The sequence below is a fragment of the Urocampus carinirostris genome, chromosome 4 (genome assembly GCF_059441175.1).
Source record: "Urocampus carinirostris isolate Australia breed hairy pipefish chromosome 4, RoL_Ucar_1.0, whole genome shotgun sequence".
In the NCBI taxonomy this organism is placed as follows: Eukaryota; Metazoa; Chordata; class Actinopteri; order Syngnathiformes; family Syngnathidae; genus Urocampus; species Urocampus carinirostris.
This window is the reverse complement of record NC_142352.1, coordinates 1,766,056-1,789,185: the sequence shown is the minus strand read 5'-3', so window position 1 is coordinate 1,789,185 and position 23,130 is coordinate 1,766,056. Positions and strand designations below refer to the sequence as shown.

Genomic DNA, 23,130 nt, shown 5'->3' with positions numbered 1-23,130 from the left:
TGCAGGGTTTGTTTTGGGCCTCTAGCCTATCCGAGGCTCCGAATAACTTCAGCCAATAACGATCGATTTAACTGATGATTGACACATCTTTTTCGGCCAATTGCAGGGTTTGTTTTGGGCCTCTAGCCTATCCGAGGCTCCGAATAACTTCAGCCAATAACGATCGATTTAACTGATGATTGACACATCTTTTTCGGCCAATTGCAGGGTTTGTTTCGGCCCTCTAGCCTATCCGAGGCTCCGAATAACTTCAGCCAATAGCGATCGATTTAACGGATGATTGACACATCTTTTTCGGCCAATTGCAGGGTTTGTTTTGGCCCTCTAGCCAATCCGAGGCTCCGAATAACTTCAGCCAATAGCGATCGATTTAACGGATGATTGACACATCTTTTTCGGCCAATTGCAGGGTTTGTTTTGGGCCTCTAGCCTATCCGAGGCTCCGAATAACTTCAGCCAATAGCGATCGATTTAACGGATGATTGACACATCTTTTTCGGCCAATTGCAGGGTTTGTTTCGGCCCTCTAGCCTATCCGAGGCTCCGAATAACTTTAGCTAATAGCGATCGATTCAAATAATGATTGACACATTGGTTAGCCAATGAAACGCCGGTATATAAATCCCAGCATACACAGCGGACTACTCCACGTTCAGGGGAAATTCGAGTCGGCGGCTGTTGCGTAAGTTGAGAGACCTTGCCATTTAATATTGAGCCATATATAAGGCACACTGTAATATAAGGCGCATGGTCAGCTTTTGGAAAAAATTAAGACTTTTTGGTGCGCCTTATAGTGCGGAAAATACGGTAATTATCTTGCCACACTTGGGATTATGGTTGCTCACTGTTGTTTCAAGCGCTGCTCACTGACTTTGTGTGAACGCTCAGACCCGTAAGGAAAATGACAGGGAACATTGCTTAAAAGTCTAAATTAAAATCTGAGATCCGGGTCAAAATATGAATCGAAGATCTCGAATCGGGCCGAGAGGCCCCATTTCAAACCCGACCCCCGATCGAAAATGTGAACGTACCCTCGGTGAGGAAGTACTCGACGTCACCGTTGGGCCCTTGGTCGCCGTCTAGCGCCACCAGCTGGTAGACGCTGGAGCCGGCCTCGGCGTCGTGCGCGACCACGGCGAGGTACGGTGCCGGAGACATGCGCCATTCGGGAACGTTGTCGTTCACGTCCGTCACCGTCAGCTCCACGCGGACCAAGTACCAGTCCGGACCTGGACAAGGACGGGAAAACACGGCGGTCGGGATCAAAACGCAGAATACGTGTTTTGGTAAAACAGTTTGGACAAAAGAGAAGAAAAAAAAAAAAACACGTTTTTGTGAAGTACTTCGGAAAAAGACGAGAAAACACGTTTTTCGGAAAGAGTTTGGACAAAAGATGAAAAAAAGCACGATTTTGTGTAACAGTGTTCATTTGAGCTGTGAAAAGTGATGGGTCCCGGGGACTGGCATGCTCAAAAATCTATGGGTCCCAACAGAGATCTAGGGCTCCCCAAAATTGAGTCTTATCCAGGTTGAAATTGTAAATCGGCGACAAATATATAATAAAAATCTATATATTCATTCAGTTTTAATCATCACAGTTTATCGGTAATACAAATCAGTTATCACTTCAAGATTTTTCAGTTCATAACAATATTGTACATTATACAAAATAATATTGCTGAAATAATGACTTGAATCTATATTTTCTTTCAGTTTTAATCATCACAGTTAATTGGTAATACAAAGCAGTTATCACTTCAAATTTTTCAGTTCGTATATTCTTTGTGGTTTGCTGTCCCGCCATAGTTGTAATGCCTTCTCAAGGTCCAATCCATTATCTTCCTCCTCATATAGTTCAGTCCATTTTGGCAGAAAAGTCCTTTTCTTGCTCGGAGTATTCTTTTGTTTATTTTCTTTCGTCGAATCGTTCGCTTCAACACACGTGTTTTCCTTGCCTCCGCGGTCTTCTGAAGAATTTCTCCGCCGTTTCTTCGTGCCGGAATGATTGCTGTCGTTACCACTTTCTGTGTTGTTTCGACTTAATACCGACACTGAAGAAATGACCAATTTTTTTGTGTATTTGCACCTAATACCAACTGTTTTTTCACTCGAAAACCACCAAAACAATGACGTCATCTCGAAACAACAAGATCTCGTTTGCCGAGATCAGCGCGAGACCATAACAACAATGGCGGATCTGCCTGACGAAAAGTTTGGAGTGCGGCAAATCTTTGTAAAAAAAAAAAAAGAAATCGGGTAATAATCACAATTTTGTGTCCAAAAAGTTGCGTGCCAGGGACGCACGTTGATTTGAGACAATGCGTCCTCAGCAAAAACGATGCGTCTAGGACGCAGGGACGCGGGCAAACCAGAACACTGGTGTAACTGTTCAGAAAAAAACAGGAAACTTTTTTGGGGGGTGAAATAGTTAGGAAAATATCAGGAAAACACGTTTTCCGGAAATAGTTCGGAAATTGACAGGAAAACACGTTTTTCGGAAATTGTAGAAAAGAGCAAAAAAACAAAATTGTGTGAAACAGTTTGAACAAAAGACGGGAAAATATTTTTGTGAAATAGTTTTGAAAAAGACGAGAAAACACGTTTTCGGGATGTAGTTTGGAAAAAAGACAGGGAAACATGTTTTTTGGAAATAGTTTGGACAAAAGACAAAAAAAACACGATTTTGGACAAAAGTTTGTAAAATATTTTCTGTGAAAAAGACACAGAATACATGTTTTGTGTGAAACAGTTCAGACATGAGACGGAACATGTTTTTATGAAATGGTTCGGAAAAAGACACAAAAACACGTTTTTCGGAAATAGTTCGAAAATAAACGCGTAACATGTTTTAGTGAACCACTTTTAAAAAAAGACGGAAAAACATGTTTTTGTAAAACAGTTCAAATATAAGACAGTAGGAAATACGGGCAGTTTCCGCTAAAAAGACACTCCAACATCATACCTGTCAAGCTGTACGTTTTTGCCGTACAAAATACGTTTATGATGTATTTTAAAACGTGTACGACGTACGATAAAATCCGTACGGAAAAACGCAAATTTGTCAACGATGGGTACCGTCCGGTATACACCGACTATCACCAAACGGCAAATCAATCGAGTCAAACGAGTTCGCCGCGGTAGCCTCTATCTCTGTATCGGTTTTTTTTTCGTTGCAAACGAAGCGAGAGCGCTTTGATGCTACTGTGCGCATGCGTCTGCCGCCTGGGGATTTCCCATCATGCATCATTCAACATCGGATTTCATATGGTAGAAGTGTAGCGAAAGGAAGTCCGTCTCTTTTTAGAGAACCGGCTTTTTCGGCTTAACTCATTTAAGAGAGCCAGCTCTCCAACGGCTCACTTGCTTTGATGCATGATATTACGAATGATGATATTGTATCAAGAAGTTAAGAAAAAATGGAAGTATAAAAAGAGAAAATAAAAAAAGACAGTTTTGTGGTGATCCCTTTTTATCAGTATATTACCAACAATAATTGAATGCAGAAAATAAGAAAATGTATTATTCTACTTCATTCTATTTGCATGTATTTTTTCCTTCTACAGTGAACGTCCAAGCGACTTCATTTTTGAACTTTTTTTATAATAAAGCTCATTCATGTCGAGCAACTCAGTGTCTCACAACAAAATATTCATTAACAATATATATGACATAACGAAACACATGTACAATATAACATGTCAAACTCCATAAATAAACACGTTAGAGAAAAATATGGTGTAAGATTATTTTGTATTTTCTAAGGAGAAATACGACAGTTTGTAAGGGCGTGGAGCCCTGGAGCGCGACATGTATGCAGTATGGCAAATTTAAGACTATTTGGCAAAGAAGAGTGGGTCAAATTTCCTCCACCGCTTTAACACTTGTTACCAATTATCGTATTTTTTTTATTTCTGGTTTTACAGCCAAAGCTAGACCGACTCACTTTAGGCCAGGGGTGTCAAACTCCTTTTAACTCGGGGGCCACAAGATAAAACAAACACTCTGTCGGGGGCCGGACGAGTAGATTAAAGAGAAAGAAAAAGAGAGATAAAGAAATAAGAAAAAGAGGGAGGCAAAAGGAGAGAGGGCGGGAAAAAGAAAGAAAAAAAGGGAGAGAGCGTGAGGAACAAAAAGTCGGGAGAAAGGGGAAAAGAAAGGGAGAGGAAGAAAGAAATCCTAATAGAAATAGAAAGACAGAAGGAGAGAAAAGAAAAAAGAAAGTGCGATGGATATGAAGAGAGAAAGAGAAAAGAAAGAAAAGGAAAAAAGAAAGTTAGAGAAAAAGAGGTTAAAAGACACAGAGAGAGAAAGAGACAAAGAGCAACAAAGGAAGAGAAAAAGAGAGACAAAGAAAATGAAAGAGACAGAGGCAGAGTGGGAGAAAAGGGGTGGACAAGAAAGAGAGAGAGAGAGAGAGAGAGAGAGAGAGAGAGAGAGAGAGAAAGAAATACAAGTACAGTGTCTTTGTTGGAGGCACCTGGCTTTGGCAACATCAAGTGGACATATTTCAACCTGCAGCTTGTTTTTCTCTTGCGCTTCTCTGAGTGTTGTCTCGCGGGCCGGATTCAATCCCTTAGCGGGCCTGTTCCGGCCCGTGGGCCACCTGTTTGACACCTGTGCTTTAGGCTCAGAGGAATACTACTTGGCGCCTTAATACATAAAAAAAACATTTTGGACCCTGCATTTTGTATTTCTTGTCTCTGTGCAATATAATAATAATAATAATAATAATAATAATTTCCTTGTATTGTCATTCTGTGTAACAATGTACACAGAACGAAATGTCGATTGCACCTGACCCGTTGTAGCGAGCCGAATGCAGCCGCAGCCAACAGAGGGCGCCGCCGACCACTTTTTAAGTCTTAGGAATGACTCGGCCGGGGCGCGAACCCGAACCTCCCAGTCTCAAAGCGGGCGCCTTACCATCTAGTATATATATATATATATATATATACAGTGGGACCTCGCTACTTCGCGGTTCCACGTTCGCGGGTTCAGAGCTTCGCGGGTCTAAAAAATAATAATAATAATAATAATTAAAAAAAAATAATAATACATTTTTAAAAATTGTTATTTTTTTAAGCATTTTTGAAGGGGCGTTGCTACTTTGCAGATTTTCACTTTTCGCAGGTGGTTTTGGTCCCCAATAACCGGGTCTAAAAAATAATAATAAAATAAAATATATATATTTTTTAAATAAATAAATAAATAAAAAAATAAAAAATATATTTATATATATATTATTTATATATATATATATATTTTAGCATTTTTGAAGGGGCGTCGCTACTTCGCAGATTTTCACTTTTTGCAGGTGTTTTTGGTCCCCATTAACTGGGTCTAAAAAATAATAATTAAAAAAAGAAAATATATATATATATATATATATATATATATATATATATATATATATTTTTTTTTAGCATTTTTGAAGGGGCGTCGCTACTTTGCAGACTTTCACTTTTTGCGGGTGGTTTTGGTCCCCATTAACCGGGTCTAAAAAATAATAATATAAAATAAATTATTTTAAAAGAAATATATATATATATATATATATATATATAAATATATATATATATATATATATGCTTAAAAATTATATATATGTATATATGTATATATGTATGTATATGTATATATATATATATATATATATATATATATATACATATATATAATTTTTAAGCATTTTTGAAGGGGCGTCGCTACTTCGCAGATTTTCACTTTTTGCGGGTGGTTTTGGTCCCCCATCAACCGCGATAACCGAGGGATTACTGTGTATATATATATATATATATATATATATATATATATATATATATGTGTGTGTATATATGCTAACGCTAATCATCAAAGTTTAACATAACAGAGCTCGCTAAAGTAGCGCTCATTAGCGCCATTGATTTCCATCGGAAGCAAAACGAGACCTCACAGCTTGCTTCGAAGCAATGTCCGCCTCGTACGACGAAGGCGCTTGAGTCCGCCCGCCCGCTCGTTCGCAGCCGTGACAACCTTACCCCGACAGGCTTCCCCCGAGCGAGGAAGGTCGCTCACGCGCTAATTAGCCAAACTTGTCATCAGGCTCTCCCCGTACGCCGCCATGTTTCTCGTGAACTTTGAACTCCTTTTCACAATGGGGCGTCATGTCCGATTAGCGTCCATGCTAACACAAAGTGTTATAAAGTTTACAATTTTATCCAAATTTGGTCAATTAATCATGACGCTAACCTATTGGTAGCTCTTACTGTACTGTCAATTTCAGGGACCTTATAGTTCGGTGTGCCTTATGAATGAATGAATGATAACTTTATTCGAACATTAAAATAAAAACAGAACAAAAACAATAACTCAACAACAAAATAATGTTACATAATATGTTCGAAAAGGGGTAGTAAGAAGCAATGCTTATATTCCCAACCCCTTCATCTTCCCTTTTAAATGCACCAATGATAATAACAACAACAGTAGTCATATAATAATAATAACAGTTATGACATAACAATAACAACAAAGTTAACCATAGTTCAAGACGCACTATTCCCAATCTCTCGTATCACTCATACCCCATTTTCTTCATCTTTTTTTTGTATTTAAATTTGAACACATGAATAGATGGACATTGTTTGATCTCGTCTTGTAAATCGTTCCAAAGTTTGACTCCACACACAGACACACACATACTTTTCCTGGTGGTTCTCACCTTTGGGAGTTTGAATTCACGACAGCCCTTTAAGTTTTAACTTCTCTTTCCGAGTGTATAATTTTTGTATGTTTTCTGGCACTATGTTTTTGTTGACCTTAAATAGCAGTTGTGCAGTTAAAAATTTTACTTAATCATCCAATTTTAATCATTTGGACTGCAGGAATAAAATATGAGTATGACCTTGATATCCTACCCTGTTTATAGTTGTAATAGCACGTTTTTGGAGCCTCATTTACATTTTCATTTTTAAAACAACAAACTAAAAACCTTACCCTGACTCTGTTCCCTATTTTGATACAGAACCCCCTATTTCAAAATCTAACCTTAGCTTGGGACTCTCCTTTAACCTGTAAAATCCCCTTAAAACCCTAACTCTAGACCCTACTTCACAACTCATTTGACTGCTAGCAATAATTTGGAGCCTTATTCCTATATGGAAACCATAACGTAACCCTTAATGAGTTTTTCAAACTACAATCTAACTCATGTGTGATCTTGAAAATGGTTTGAAACCTTGACACTGTATTAAAACCCTCATTTACATTTTTAAAAGTACAAATTAAAAACCTTACCCTTTCATTTTAAACACATGCTACTCGAAACCCTCATCGGAATCATAAACCCAATTTCTAAACGATAGCTTATACTATAAGATCCGTGAGACAAGCAGTAGCTGCTAGATTATTTAGCATTCACCATTAAAGGTTTGCTAGGAGCTAATACAAAGGTAGCCACCTAAATGGCGCTATATGCTAATACGGCTAGGGTTAGCTATTCCAGGAGTCTTTGTCCAAAATACGTTTGTCCTCTAAAGACAAAGCATTAACCATTTAAGGTATGCTGGCAGTTAATACAAAGGTAGCCACCAAAGTGATGCTATATGCTAATATAGCTAGAGTTAGCTATTCTAGAAGTCTGCAAAGATGTTAGCATTAGCATCTATCTTCTGTGTCCATATTGCTAGTTTCTGTCCGTGACGTGAACATTAGCTGCTTGATTATTTAGCAATAACCATTTAAGGTATGCCGGGAGCTAATACAAAGGTAGCCACCAAAGTGGTGCTATATGCTAATATAGCTAGGGTTGGCTATTCTGGTAGTCTGCAAAGATGTTAGCATTAGCAACTATCCTCCGTGTCCATATTGCTAGTTTCTGTCCGTGACGTGAACATTAGCTGCTTAGTTATTTAGCAATAACCATTTAAGGTATGCTGGGAGCTAATACAAAGGTAGCCACCAAAGTGGTGCTATATGCTAATATAGCTAGGGTTAGCTATTCTATAAGTCTGCAAAGATGTTAGCATTAGCATCTATCCTGCGTGTCCATATTGCTAGTTTCTGTCCATGACATGAACATTAGCCGCCAGATTATTTAGCATTGGCTATTAAAGTGATACCAGCGGCTAATACGAAGCTAGCTGCGGGAGTGGTACTATAAGCTAACGCAGCTAGCGCTTAGCCTATCCGGACTTAAGCTCGAGTCTTCTGTCTTCTGTCCGAATATTTTTGCAGCAATTTCTTCCCGCTGGAATGATTTTGCCTCGTTTGAAAAGAAAAAAGGAAAAAAACGGGCGCTGATGGATTGGATTTTAGCCAGGGTTGTGGTTTAGCTTCCTCCTGACGGGGCCCGTAAATTCTCTAAAATGAAGATTTGTGCGCCCCCCCTTGAGAATTCAAAATGAGTATTGCAGCCCTGCGGGGGGGCTGTGACGGCGGCCATTATCCATTACAAGCGAATGGCGTCCCCCCTCCCCCGTCCCACAAATCTCATCGCTAACGCTAACGCTAAATCAGCCGCTTCATTAGCGGCGGCAAAATAAACGAGTCGCCGGATTTTTATGTATTCGCGGAAAAAAACACTCAAGTGGTGTAAACACATATACGAGCGCAACGGAAATTGACTTGACAGGCTCGTTTTTATTTATTTTTTGAAAAAAAAAAACAAAAGACGAGCGTTCCGAGGAAGGAAAGTAGTAGTTTGTCTTCCCTCGATGCTCTTCGGTCTTCGACATTAGTCACAAAAGGAATGCGGCGCGACGACAAAGTCACAAAACATTAAAGGAGAACTCGTTTATTCGCTAACTACTTCCCTGGAGTTTTTTTCAAGAGTGACAAACAATTGCTACTTAGCTAACATGCGGGCCATAAATCGTCCCCGTTTGACATAAGTCTCAAAAGAAATTGAGTTCGAAGACCGAATCACAAAACATGAAAGGCAAACTTGTTTATTTGCTAACTGTTTCCCTGGAGTTTCTTCATGAGTGACAAATCTTTGCTACTTAGCTAACTTGCAGGCTATAATTCTTCCCTGTTTGACATAATAACCTCAATTATCCGTTATCAGTCAAATCATAATACGCTGCAAAGCCAAGAGGCCGAGACACTTGTTCCCAGCCAAGAGGCCGAGACACTTGTTCCCAGCCAAGAGGCCGAGTCAAGGTCCTAGCCACAGGGCCAAGCAGCGATCAATGCGAATGCACAAAACCTGAATCACAGTTGGCATCCAGAGCTACAGTCGGCTGTGGGGGGGGGGGGGGGGGGGGGGGGGGGGGGGGGGGGGGGGGGGGTTGTAAGGTTTATTGTTCTATATTCTTTATCAATTATCCATTATCCGTTATCGGTCAAATCATAATAGGCTACAAAGCCAAGGGGCCGAGACACTTGCTCTCAACCAAGAGGCCGAGTCAATGTCCTAGCCACAGAGCCATGCAGCGATCAGTGCGAATGCACCGTTCCCGGAGGTACTGCAATACCGGGCCGATGCGTGGAGTGGACAGAGCAAGCTTTTATTCACATAACAGAATAAATCTCTAAAATAAATACATGACGAAAATATACAGTTGCAAATACATATTATACATGGTTACACATATTTACGAAGAAAGACGGTACACCGAGAGAGTTTTCAAAGCTTTAATAATAATAATGTAACTTTCATCCCAAACCGTGCCTGTGAAGGGTAGCAAAACGCTACTAGCAACACGCTCGCAACGTATCAAACGTGCCTGTTAAAAGAATACATCCCGTAATTGTGAAATCCATGGTAGATCGTCCTCAACTTCCTCCTCATAACTATCGCCCCCAAGGACGTCTTCCTCATTGTCGGAACGTACCTTGACCTTACAGAAAATATATGCTCAAACTTGGAGGTTGCAGACTTTCTTGGCGCACATATTCTACTGGTCTTAATCTCACCTTTTAAACTCCAGCGCCGCTGGGGGCATCAGAAAAATTCCATAAATTGGCCGCTTCACTGAAAAAGCAGCAGGGCTGAACATTTGGGAAAGAAGTAGCGGCTTATATAGTCCGGAATTTACGGTAAGTCTCAAAACAAGATGAGTTCGAAGACAGAATCACAAAACATGAAAGGCGAACTCGTTTATTTGCTAACTGCTGACCTGGAGTTTCTTCACGAGTGACAAACATTTGCTACTTAGCTAACTCGCTCGCTATAATTTGTCCCTGTTTGACATAGGTCTCAAAAGAAATTGAGTTCGAAGACAGAATCACAAAACATTAAAGGCAAACTCGTATATTTGCTAACTGCTTCCCTGGAGTTTCCTCACGAGTGACAAACATTTGCTACTTAGCCAACTTGCGGGCTATAAATCGTCCCTGTTTGACATAAGTCTCAAAAGGAATTGAGTTCGAAGACAGAATCACAAAACATGAAAGTCCAACTCGTTTATTAGCTAACTGCTTAAATGGAGTTTCTTCGCGAGTGACAAACATTTGCTACTTAGCTAACTCGCTCGCTATAATTTGTCCCTGTTTGACATAGGTCTCAAAAGAAATTGAGTTCGAAGACAGAATCACAAAACATTAAAGGCAAACTCGTATATTTGCTAACTGCTTCCCTGGAGTTTCCTCACGAGTGACAAACATTTGCTACTTAGCTAACTTGCGGGCTATAAATCGTCCCTGTTTGACATAAGTCTCAAAAGGAATTGAGTTCGAAGACAGAATCACAAAACATGAAAGTCCAACTCGTTTATTAGCTAACTGCTTAAATGGAGTTTCTTCGCGAGTGACAAACATTTGCTACTTAGCTAACTCGCTGGCTATAATTCGTCCCTGTTTGACATAAGTCAAAAACTAAATTGAGTTCGAAGACTGAATCACAAAACATGAAAGGCAAACTCGTATATTTGCTAACTGCTTCCCTGTAGTTTCTTCACGAGTGACAAACATTTGCTACTTAGCTAACTCGCAGGCTATAATTTGTCCCTGTTTGACATAAGTCTCAAAAGAAATTGAGTTCAAAGACGGAATCACAAAACATGAAAGGCAAACTTGTTAATTTGCTAACTGCTTACCTGGAGTTTATTAACGAGAGACAAACATTTGCTACTTAGCTAATTCACTGGCTATAAATCGTCCCTGTTTGACATAAGTCTCAAAACAAATTGAGTTCGAAGACAGAATCACAAAACATGAAAGACAAACTTGTTTATTTGCTAACTGCTTCCCTGGAGTTTCTTCAAGAGTGACACACATTTGCCTTTTTGCTACATAAATAACTTGCTAGTTATAAATTATAGTTGTTCAACATTAGTCTTTAAATAAATTTAGTTCAAAGAAGCAGTCACAAAACATTAAAGGCGAACTCGTTTATTTGCTTACCGCTTCCCTGGAGTTTTTACAATTTTAAAAAAAAGATTCTGAGGAACCATTCGGAAGTCGAAAGATCCGGCTCTTCTCATTGAGCCGAGCCTAAAAAGCGGGTTTTCTAAATAGAGCTGTCCCCTTGAGTGCGATGAGTAAGGGGCAGTGACGTTTCACATCACAATGCCATCATGACAAGCCAACAGAGCAGGCGTGTTGACGTCATTTTCACGCTTCTTTTTTATTTTATTTTTAAAAAATTAAGTCAGTCTGCCAAGAAACATGGCGATGGTAACAATTTCAAGCACCTTCAACAAAATTCAAGCATTTTCCTGAGCTGGAAAACACAACACTAAAATTCAAACCTTTGAGGATTTTAAGCACCCGCACGAACCCTAAACCCCGTAAAGTGACTGACTCTGCCGCTCCGGCAAAGAAGCTAACCGAAATCGTCGGCGTCGGTTTAGCAAAAATGGCCGCCTTAATCCTCCGATTTCAAAGCGGGGCACTCGATGTTGCGATTTCAAGGTAAACGCGATAAGACGCTAGCAATCATTTCCATTTTTTTTATTTGTTGACGCTACACGTCAACAAACGTTAGCGCGTGAAAACAGCTAACGGGATTATTAAATGGATGATTAACGAGGGAAAGGGAGAGGATTAGCGTAGCGCTTTGAAGTCGATTTCAGGAAAAACAAGAACATATTCGGATTTTTGTGTCGTTAGGAGCAACTAGCACAAAATTAGCAACTCGTTTTTCTTAAGCAGCTGACATCAAAGATGCTGTCCTAGCATTAGCAACTAGCATGAAAAACTAGCATTGGTAATTAAGTTATACACTATTTTATACACTGTTTTATCTTACTTAAAGTCAAATATACTTGTTCCAAAATCTGACTTCAGTGTTTGAGGGCAAACTCTGAGAGAAGGCTGTCGTAAAAACGCCTGTGCTTAGGAATGTGTCTTTGGTTTCTCTTTGTGTAGATAAGATGACCTATCACCCTTTTCCCATTCTTCAAAGGACGATTGGGAGATTTGAATCAAATACGGCGCGGACCAATCAGCCAGAGGCTTGATCATGGGGCTTGGACAATTGATCAGACAATAAAGGCATATTCTATTCTATTCTATTCTATAAATGGGGCAAACCGAAAGCCCCCATCATATCTCCTGCACACGGTTGTGATTCGGCTAAATAAATTAACATGTGGACTATACTCACCAAGATTTGCTTAAGCAGCTGACATCAAAGATGCTGTATTAGCATTAGCAAATAGCATGAAAAACTAGTATTATGGTATTGTCAAAAAATGCTTTAGGGGTCGCTACGTGCAACTAGCACAAGTTTAGCAACTCGTATTTTTTAAGCAGTTCACGTCACTAATTGTATTAGCATTAGCCGCTAGCATCAACAACTAGCATTGGCATCTAGCTTTGCTCCTTTAAAGGATTGGAAAATGAAAAATGAATATAATGCATAGAAACTAGGAACATATTTAGCTTTAGCGGTTAGCTTTTAGTCTTTGTGCCTGTGTTGACGTTACTGTAGGGGCTGCTAGCTGCGATTAGCATATTGTTAACACCAAGATTTGCTTAAGCAGCTGTCATTAAAGATTTTTTATTAGCATTAGCAACTAGCATGAAAAGCTAGCATTGGTAGTATTGTCAAACAATGCTTTAGGGGATGCTATGTGCAACTAGCACAAGTTTGGCAACTCGTATTTCTTAAGCAGCTAAAGTCACTAACTGTATTAGCATTAGCCGCTAGCATCAACAACTAGCATTGGCATGTAGCCTTGCTCCTTTCAAGGATTGGAAAATAAATACAATGCATAGAACTGGGAATATATTTAGCTTTAGCGGTTAGCTTTAGCCTTTGTGCTTGTGTTGACATTACTGTTGGGGCTGCTAGCTGCGATTAGCATATTGTGAACACCAAGATTTCCTTAAGCAGCTGACATCAAAGATGCTGTATTAGCATTAGCAACTAGCATGACAAATTAGCATTGATAGTATTGTCAAAAAATGCTTTAGGGGTCGCTAGGTGAGATTAGCACAAGTTTAGCAACTCGTTTTTCTTAAGCAGCTCATGTCACTAACTTTATTAGCATTAGCAGCTAGCATCAACAACTAGCATTGGCATCTAGCCTTGCTCCTTTCAAGGATTGGAAAATAGAAAATGAATACAATTTATAGAACATATTTAGCTTTAGCGGTTAGCTGCGATTAGCACATTATTAACACCAAGATTCAAGACATAAAAGATGCTATACTAGCATTATCCATTAGCATTGGTACCTAGCGCTACAAAAAAATATATCGTTAGGTATCATTTTCTTTCTCATTTGTGAAAACAGGATTACTAAATAGATTATTAACAAGCGGGAAAGGATTAGCATAGCGCTTTGAAGGCGTTTCGAGGAAGACAAAATGGACGTTTTCTTCTTCTGCTGTTTTATTTGGTTGTTCTTTCGTCCCACCTGCTTTTTTTCAGTCAATTTTGTCCACCATTTTCTACCTGACGATCCCCGTTAGCAGCCCAAAGGGTTAGCTCGTCGTTTTATGACCCGGTTTGCGTCCCGGATTTTCTTATCGTCCGGCGGCACTCGCGCCATTTTTATTGCGGCTTCGACTCAATTTGGGAGGTACGGCTTTTAACCTCGTAAATTCTCAAAGTGACGTCTGTTTTATAGGATGCCGAAGACAAAAAAACTCAAGTTGTCCTTCTGGTTGGGTGCTAGCTAGCTAACTAAGCTAAAAAGAGTTTGAGGGTTTAGGGTTTCAAATATATATTAAAACAGGATTTCAAGTAGGAATAAGGTTCCAAATTGGTGCTAAATGTCAAATGAATTGTTAAGTAAGGTCTACAATTAAGGTTTTGAGAGACTGTTACAGTTTAAAATAGTAGATATGGATAAAATATTGAGTTCAAGATTCAGTTGTGGGTTTGGAATCACGGGGTAGGGATTTAAATTGTTGTTTGAAATGGGGTTTTCAAGACATTGTTAGGGTTTCAAACAGTGTTTTGGGGTTTAAAATGCTCATTGGTGTTTCAAAGTAGTAATAAGGCCCCAAAAGTCGTGCTAAATGTCAAATGAATTGTTAAGTAAGGTCTACAAATTAAGGTTTTAAGGGTCTGTTACAGTTTGAAACATTACATATGGTTGGAAAATTGGGTTCAAGATTCGGTTGACAGTTTTGAGTGTCTCAGGTAAAGGTTTGAAATAACTGGGTAGAGATTTAAATTGATGTTTTAAATGGGGTTTTCAAGACATTGTTAAGGTTTCAAACAGGGTTTTAAATTATAAATGAGTCAGATTGAGGTTCAAATACTCATTGGCATTTAAATTGAGTCTTTAAGTAGAAATAAGGCTCCAAATTGGTGCTAAATGTCAAATTAATTCTTTAGTTAGGTCTGAAATTAGGGTTTTGAGGGACTGTTACAGTTTGAAGTAGTAGATATGGGTAGAAAATTGGGTTTAAGATTCAGTTGACTGTTTTGAGTGTCTCAGGGTAAGGTTCGAAGTAACGGGGTAGGAATTTAAATTGTTGTTTTAAATGGGGTTTTCAAGACATTGTTAAGGATTCAAACAGGGTTGTAAATTATAAGTCAGATTTGGGTTTAAAATGCTCATTGGCGTTCAAAGTACAAATAAGTGGTGCTAAAAGTGAAATTCATTGTTTAGTAAGGTCTAAAATTAAGGTTTTAAGGGACTGTTACAGTTTGAAACAGTACATATGTTTAGAAAATTGGCTTCAAGATTTGATTGACGGTTTTGAGTGTCTCAGGTAAAGGTTTGAAATAACACGGTAGGGATTAAAATTGTTGTTTTAATTTGGTTTTCAAGACATTGTTAAGGTTTCAGTGTTTAAAACTATGAATGAGTCAGTTTGGGGTTTGAAATACTCATTGACGTTACAAATGAGTATTGATTACCTATAAGTAGGGATACGGCCCTAAATTGGTGCTAAAAGTCTAATTCATTGTTAAGTAACGTCTACAATTAGGGTTTTAAGGCACAGACATTGGTTTGCATGAGAGCTTCAATTTGGAAATTGGCTTTTAGATTAAGGTGAGGGTTTCTAGCAGGGAGGGTGAAGGGTAAGGTTTATAAATGTTTTTTTAGAGTTAATTAATTAATTAATGCATTTCTTTGATGACATTGGTATTTGCATGAAGACCGAAATCCTTAATTGTATATCCAGAACTGCTAGCCGCTAACTGCATTAGCATATAGCATCGCATTGGTGGTTAGCTTCACGTTAGCCGCTAGCATCACGAGAGTCGTTGAAGTGAAATAATGTAGCCATCTGTCAGGACCAGAACGGAAACAGGACGCACTCGCGTAGCGTTTCTCAACGCAGAAGTGGCACTTCCGTGGCAAGCAATGGCGGTGTCGGCAGCGGAAAAAACAGGTCAGTAGCCGGGACAGGAGAGCAAAAAACGTGGTCGAGATCAGCAACGAGTCGAAAGCCAGGAGAGGAGAGTAGACGTGGTCGAGATCAAGTACGGATCGTTATTCGGGACGGGAGAACAGACGTAATCGAGATCAAAACGAGTCGTCATTCGGGACGGGAGAACAGACGTGGTCGAGATCAAAACAGATCGTGGCGGGAGACAAACAGGAACAAAAACACGGGACAGGCTAAAAAAGGGCTCGCCGTGTAAAAACAGAGATTCGCAGACTGACCGAAAAGAGGGGACTAAGAGGACGGAGTTCAAATACTGACCGGGAGCCAATCAGTCAACAAGCCGCAGCTGGCGCCACACAGGTGGGGCCGATTGGGCGCCATGGCAACCGTGACAGCCATCAATGCTAGTATCGCCAGAACTTAATTAGCAATGCTATCAATCTGGACATAGGTGAGAGATGCTAATGCTAGCATCTTTGTGTCAGATTTTGGACAAAGACTCAAAGGCAGCAGGCAGACTCCTAGAATCGCTAACTGCTAGCATTAGCAATTAAACAAAATTGTGTTTCGAGATTGTAATTTCGTTTGTATTAATTTATGTATATTCATAGTAAATGTATTTATATTTTTTAGGATTTTTGATTTTTCAGAAAACTATTCTCAAAGAGTTTATGGATTGTTTTTTTATTGCATGTTAATTCTATTATTCTTTATGTATTCATACAATTTATATACATGAGCTTTTTCATTTAGTATTTTTTTTTTCAGTAATTCCTTTTGTTTGTGTGTCGTTGACATCTCACAGACAAGCAAATGGTGAGCTTTTTTTGGTGTGTCGTTGATGTTTGTCAAACACGCTTGATCAAATATGTGTTGACAGGCACGTTGCACATCGTCTTCACCCGGGCGAGGACACACTCGGACAAGCTCGCAGAACCAAAAGACAAAAACCAGAATTGGCACGTTTGGATCCTGCCTCGGATTGCTCAGCATCAACGACACCATCAAAGACAAGACCAGAGTACGATTCACACAGCGTTTTACACATCCGTTGAATGACATTTTACTGTTGATGACACTCTCGGGAGAGCTCAGCCAAAAAGGAAGCAATTTGGATCGGAACGTTTGGAATTTAGCCCGGATCATGCATCATCAACGACACCAACAACGAGAGTTTAGTTCACGTCACATTTCACAGCTTTATATATTTTTTCCCACCCATTGAATGACATTTTACTGTCGATGAGACTCTCGGACGAACTCAGAGAGAACTTGAATTGGAACAATTGGAATTTATCTTGAATTATGCAACATCAATGAGAACAAAAAACAAAGAGTTTAGCTTATGTCGCAATACACATCTTTTTTCATACTGTTAAATGTCTTATAGGCAATGCCACTCACTGTAAACTCAGGGAACAGGACAACAACTTGGATTGAAGGAATCAGAATTTAGGTGGGATTGTGCAACATCAAAGACATTGTCAAAGACAAGACCGGAGTGTAATTACCAGCTTTTTTCCCACCCACAGAACGATATTTCACTATGAATAACACTCTCGGACTAGCTCAGAGAAAAAGACAACAACTTAAATTGGAACATTTGGAATTTAGCTCAGATCATCAAACATCAACGACACCAACAACGAGTGTGTAGTTTACTTCACATTTCACAGCTTTTTTCATACTGTTAAATGTCTTATAGGCAATGTCACTCACTGTAAACTCAGGGAACAGGACAACAACTTGGATTGGAGGAACCAGAATTTAGTTGGGATTGTGCAACATCAAAGACACCATCAAAGACAAGACCGGAGTGTAATTACTAGCTTTTTTCCCACCCACAGAACGATATTTCACTATGAATAACACTCTCGGACAAGCTCAGAGAAAAAGACAACAACTTGAATAGGAACATTTGGAATTTGGCTCAGATCATCAAACATCAACGACACCAACAGCGAGAGTGTAGTTCAAATAACATTTCACAGCTTTTTTCATACTGTTAAATGTCTTGTAGGCAATGTCACTCACTGTAAACTCAGGGGAAAGGACAACAACTTGGATTGGAGGAACCAGAATTTAGCTGGGATTGTGCAACATCAAAGATACCATCAAAGACAAGACCGGAGTGTAATTACCAGCTTTTTTTCCCACCCACAGAATAACACTATGAATAACACACTCGGACTAGCTCCGAGAAAAAGATAACAACTTGAATTTAAACATTTGGAATTTAGCTCAGATCATGAAACATCAACGACACCAACCTCGAGAGTGTAGTTTGCGTCACATTTCACAGCTTTTTTTCATACTCTTAAATGTCATACAGGCAATCTCACTCATTGTAAACTTAGAGAAAAGGACAAAAACTTGGATAGGAGGAACCAGAATTTAGCTGGGATTGTGCAACATCAAAGACACCATTCAAAAAGCTTTTATCAGCTTTTTTCCCCACCCACAGAATAACACTATGAATAACACTCTCGGACTAGCTCAGAGAAAAGGACAACAACTTGAATTGGAACATTTGGAATTTAGCTCAGATCATCAGACATCAACGACACCAACAACGAGAGTGTAGTTTACTTCACATTTCACAGCTTTTTTCATACTGTTAAATGTCGTACAGGCAATGTCACTCAGAGAAAAGGACAACAACTTGGATTGGAGAATCGGAATTTATCTGCGATTATGCCACATCAACGACACCATCAAAGACAAGGTGTAATTCACAGCATTTTACAGATTTTTTCCCACCCATTGAATGGCATTTTATTTTGATGACACTGTCAGACAAGCTTGGAGAAAAACAAGACAACTTGGATTGGAAAGATTGGAATTTAGCTCAGGATATGATACATCTTTGACACTCAACGAAACCATCAATGAGAGTTTAGCTCACGTCGCATACCACAGTTTTTATGATAATATTAAATATCTTACAGGCGATGTCACTCACGGTAAACTCAGAGAAAAAGACAACAACTTGGATTGGGACAACTAAAATTTAGCTGGGATTATGGAACATCAACGACACCATCAAAGACAAAACAAGAAGGTAATTCACACAGCATTTTATATTTTTTCCCTCCCATTGAATGACACTTACTGTTGATGAGACTCTCAGACCAGCTAAGGAAAAAAAAAATCTCCAGTTGTGCAACATCCAAGACACCATCAACGACACCATCAACAACAAGGAGTGCAGGTCATTTTTATTAACATTTTTCACTTTTTTTCAGGTGATGCGGTCCCAGACAAGCTCAGGCAAAAAGACCATTACCCGGACTGGCAGGTTTGGCCTTGGATTGCGCAACATCAACGACACTATCAACGACAAAGAATACGGTTTACAGTAGCCATGTCTTAGCTTTCTTTTTTTTTTTGCAATTGTAGGACATTTTATGGGCGATGACACTCCAAGATGAACTCAGAAAATAAGAGAATAACCCATATTAGCATATTGTGCTTTGCATTGGGTAACATCAACAACACCATCAATGACACCATCAACGACAAGGAGTGCAGGTCATTTTTATTGACATTTTTCACTTTTTTACAGGTGATGACACTCCCAGACAAGCTCAGGCAAAAAGACCATTACCCAGACTGGCATGTTTGGCCTTGGATCGTGCAACATCAACGACACTATCAACGAGAAACAATACAGTTTACAGTAGCCATGTCTCCCAGGGTTTTTTTTTTTTTGCAATTGTAGGAAATTTTATGGGCGATGACACTCTTAGACGAGCTCAAAGAAAAAGAGAATAACCCATAATAGCATGTTGGGCTTTGCATTGCACAACATCAACGACACTATCAATGACACCGTCAACAACAAAGAGTGCAGTTTACTTCGCCATGTCTCAGTTTTTTTTTTTACTGGTGATGACACTCCCAGACACACTAAGACAAAAATACAATTACCTAAACTGACGGGTTTGCCCTTGGATTACCAAACATCAACGACACCATCAATGACACCATCAACGACAGGGAGTGCAGTTTATTTCCTCATGTCTCACAGTTTTTGTTTTTGACTGGCGATGACACTCCCAGACACACTAAGACAAAAATACAATTACCTAAACTGACGGGTTTGCCCTTGGATTGCCAAACATCAACGACACCATCAATGACACCATCAACGACAGGGAGTGCAGTTTACTTCGTCATGTCTCAGTTTTATTTTTTTGTTTTTACTGGTGATGAGACTCCCAGACAAACTAAGACAAATAGACAATTACCTAGACTGAGAGGTTTGGCCTTGGATGGCCAAACATCAACGACACCATCAATGACAAGAAGAGATTCTGCTGCGGACTCTAACAGTTTTTTTTTTTTTATCGAAGCATTAATGGACTTTTTACATGGTAGGACACTCTCAGACAAACTTCGGGGTAAGACGGTAACCAGATTTTGCACTTTGATTTTGGTTTGCGCAACCTCAATGAACCATCAACGACACCAACAACAAAAATTCAGCTAACATCACATTCTGCAGCTTTTTTTTGCTAGCATTCAAGGACAATTTACGAGCAATAACACTCTCAGACCAGCTCACAGAATGAGACCATAACCCTGATTGACACGTTTGGCCTTGAAATGCGCAACATCAATGACACCATCAACGACACTGACAAGAAGAATTCAGCTAACATCAAATTTTGCAGCCCTTTTGCCAGCATCGAAGGACATTTTACAAGCCATGACACTCAAAGACCCGCTCTCAGAAAACGACTATATCCCCGATTGACACATGTAGCCTTGAAATGCGCAATATCACCGACACCATCAACGACCCCAACAACGATTCAGCTAACATCCAATTCTGCAGCTTTTTTTGCAAGCATCAAAGGAAAATTTATGAGCAACGGCACTCACAGAAAAAAAAATACCATGGGCCTTGGAGTGCGCAATATAGACGAGAACATCAACGACACCATCAACGACACCGTCAACCGCAAAGATAGAGCACAGCTTTCTTCACGCTGCCACGTCTTGGAGGTTTTTTTTCTTTTTTTTTTTGCAAGCGTTAAAAGACATTTAACAAGCATATGTGAGAACATGATGCCGCAGACACACGGAACAGCACTCACACATTGCTCTCGCACATGCATTCCGAGTCTGGGACGGGAATTCCCCGAGGGAAGCGAGAGCACAATCACTGTCAATTAGGATCAAAGGCGCACGATATCACTCCAAAAAACGGTCAAGCTGAGACATTGAGACAAAGAGAAATACGCGAGACAAAGATCTCACACATTTCTTTACATTGTGGGGTGTTAGAACAAATGTTGGTCTTATTGCATATTGGGATTTTACATGAGAGGATAAACATTCTTATTTCTCATTTTAACACAACTAGCTTTGAATTTTCCTCTTGCTCTCACAATAAAAACCGTGAAAATGTCTCACAAATCGGGCCCGCGAGAAAACAACCAGAGAAGCACAAGAGAAAAGTCACCTGTCATTTGAAATATGTCTGGTAGGCAACACTCGCTAAGAAACTGGAGCAGTATTGCTTTCTCTCGCTTTCTTTTTCTCCCTCTTTATTTTGCTCTCTTTTTCACTATGGCTTTCTTTTTTTTCGCTCTCCGTTTCTCTCTTTTCCTCTCTGTTCTTTCTTTATTTTCCCTCTTTTGTCTCTGTTTTATCTCTTTCACTCTCTCTTGCCTTCATTCTCTCTCTCTTTCATTCCCTCTTTCTTTTCACTTTCTTTCTCTACATCACTGTCTCTTTACATGTATGTCTCTTTTTCTTTCTTTTTTTTATTTCTTCTACTCACACTCCCATTTTCTCTCTCGTTTTTTCTCTCTTCCTTTCTCTCTCGCTCGCTCTCTCTTTTTCTCACTCTCTCCCATTTTCTTCTGGTTTCTATACTTTTCTCTCTCTTTTTCTCTTTGTTTCTCTTTCACTCACTCTTTCTTTCTCTCTCTCTATTTCTCTCTTTCTTCCTCTTTTCTTTCACTCTCCGTTTCGCTTTCTTTTCCTCTTTCTCTGTTCTTTATTTTTCCCTCTTCTTTTTTCTCTTTTTTATCTCTTTCACTCTCTTGCCGTTATTCTCTCTCTTTCATCCTCTTTTTCTTTTCTCTTTTCTCTATATAACTGTCTCTTTACATGTGTCTCTCTTTTTCTTTACTTTTTTATTTCTCTCACTCATACTCCCATTTTCTCTCTCGTTTTCTCTCTCTCTCTCTCTCTCTCATTCTCTTCTGGTTTCTTTACTTTTCTCTCTCCTTTTCTATTTTTTTCTCTTTCCCTCTCTCTCTCATTTTCTCTTTTTTTCTCTTTCACTCTGTCTCTTTCTTTCTCTCTCGCGCTCCTTTTCTCTTTCACTCCGTCTCTTACTTTTTCTCTCCCCCCCTCTCTCTCTCTTTATCTCCTTCTCTCATGTTCTTTCTCTATTTTTAATTGACTAGTCACGGCGCCCAAAGTAAAATGAGTTTGACACCCATGCCATTGTGGGTAGGATCGAATGCTGGTTATTTTGTGTGAGAGGGAAGTGCTGCTAAACACAAATGTTGAAATATTTACGTTTAACTCACATATAAAACATTTGTCTTTTGTATATTTATTTGATCTTGCACACTAAAAACACCTATGTTTTCTCCAACATTTTTTTGAACATCTTTTAAAAGTTCATCCTCTCTCATTAAAAAAAAACAAAATATCTCACAGGTTTCTCTTTGTACATGGGATTTATGTGAGAGGAAAGCACCGCTACACACAAATGAAAGATTGAACTCACAAGTAAAACAATTGTCTTCGAATGTTCATTTGATCTCGCGCACTCAAAACAAACACGCTTCTCGCACATTTCTCGACACCGAGGTGTGTTGGACTGGGATTTTTATGTGAGAGGGAAGGGCTTCTACAAAACCACAAATATTTTTTTTCACATTTGAACACAACTATCTTTTAAAAGTCCATCCTCTCTCATGCTCTCACATTAAAAACACCTAAATGTCTTACACATTTCTCTACCGACTGTTTTTTTTTTGCATATGAGATTATGTGAGTGGAAAGAACTTCCACACAAAATTACATTTATGTCTCATTGTAACAGAAATATACTGGACTGTCTCAGAAAATGAGAATATTGTGATAAAGTTCTTTATTTTCTGTAATGCAATTAAAAAAACAAAAATGTCATACATTCTGGATTCATTACACATCAACTGAACTATTTCAAGCCTTTTATGATTTGAATATTGCTGAATTTGGCTTACAGCTTAAGAAAACTCAAAAATCCTATCTCAAAATATTAGAATATCATGAAAAAGTATACAAGTAGGCTATTCAACTAATCACCTGAATCATCTCATTAACTCGAAACACCTTGCGAGGGTTTCCTGAGCCTTAAAAAACACTCAGCTTGGTTCAGTAAACTAAATCACTGCTGAT

The 23,130-nt window shown here is 39.1% G+C and overlaps 1 protein-coding gene across 1 annotated transcript in view; it reads right to left on the bottom strand.

Annotated features, from left to right (window-relative positions):
- The window catches only part of LOC148366663 (neural-cadherin), a 345,561-nt gene that overhangs the window by 277,674 nt on the left and 44,757 nt on the right, over positions 1 to 23,130 (bottom strand). The window contains exon 2 of the mRNA XM_088333456.1: positions 1,032 to 1,229. Within this exon, the coding sequence (XP_088189582.1) occupies positions 1,032 to 1,229 (198 nt within the window). The remainder of the gene's footprint in view (positions 1 to 1,031; positions 1,230 to 23,130) is intronic.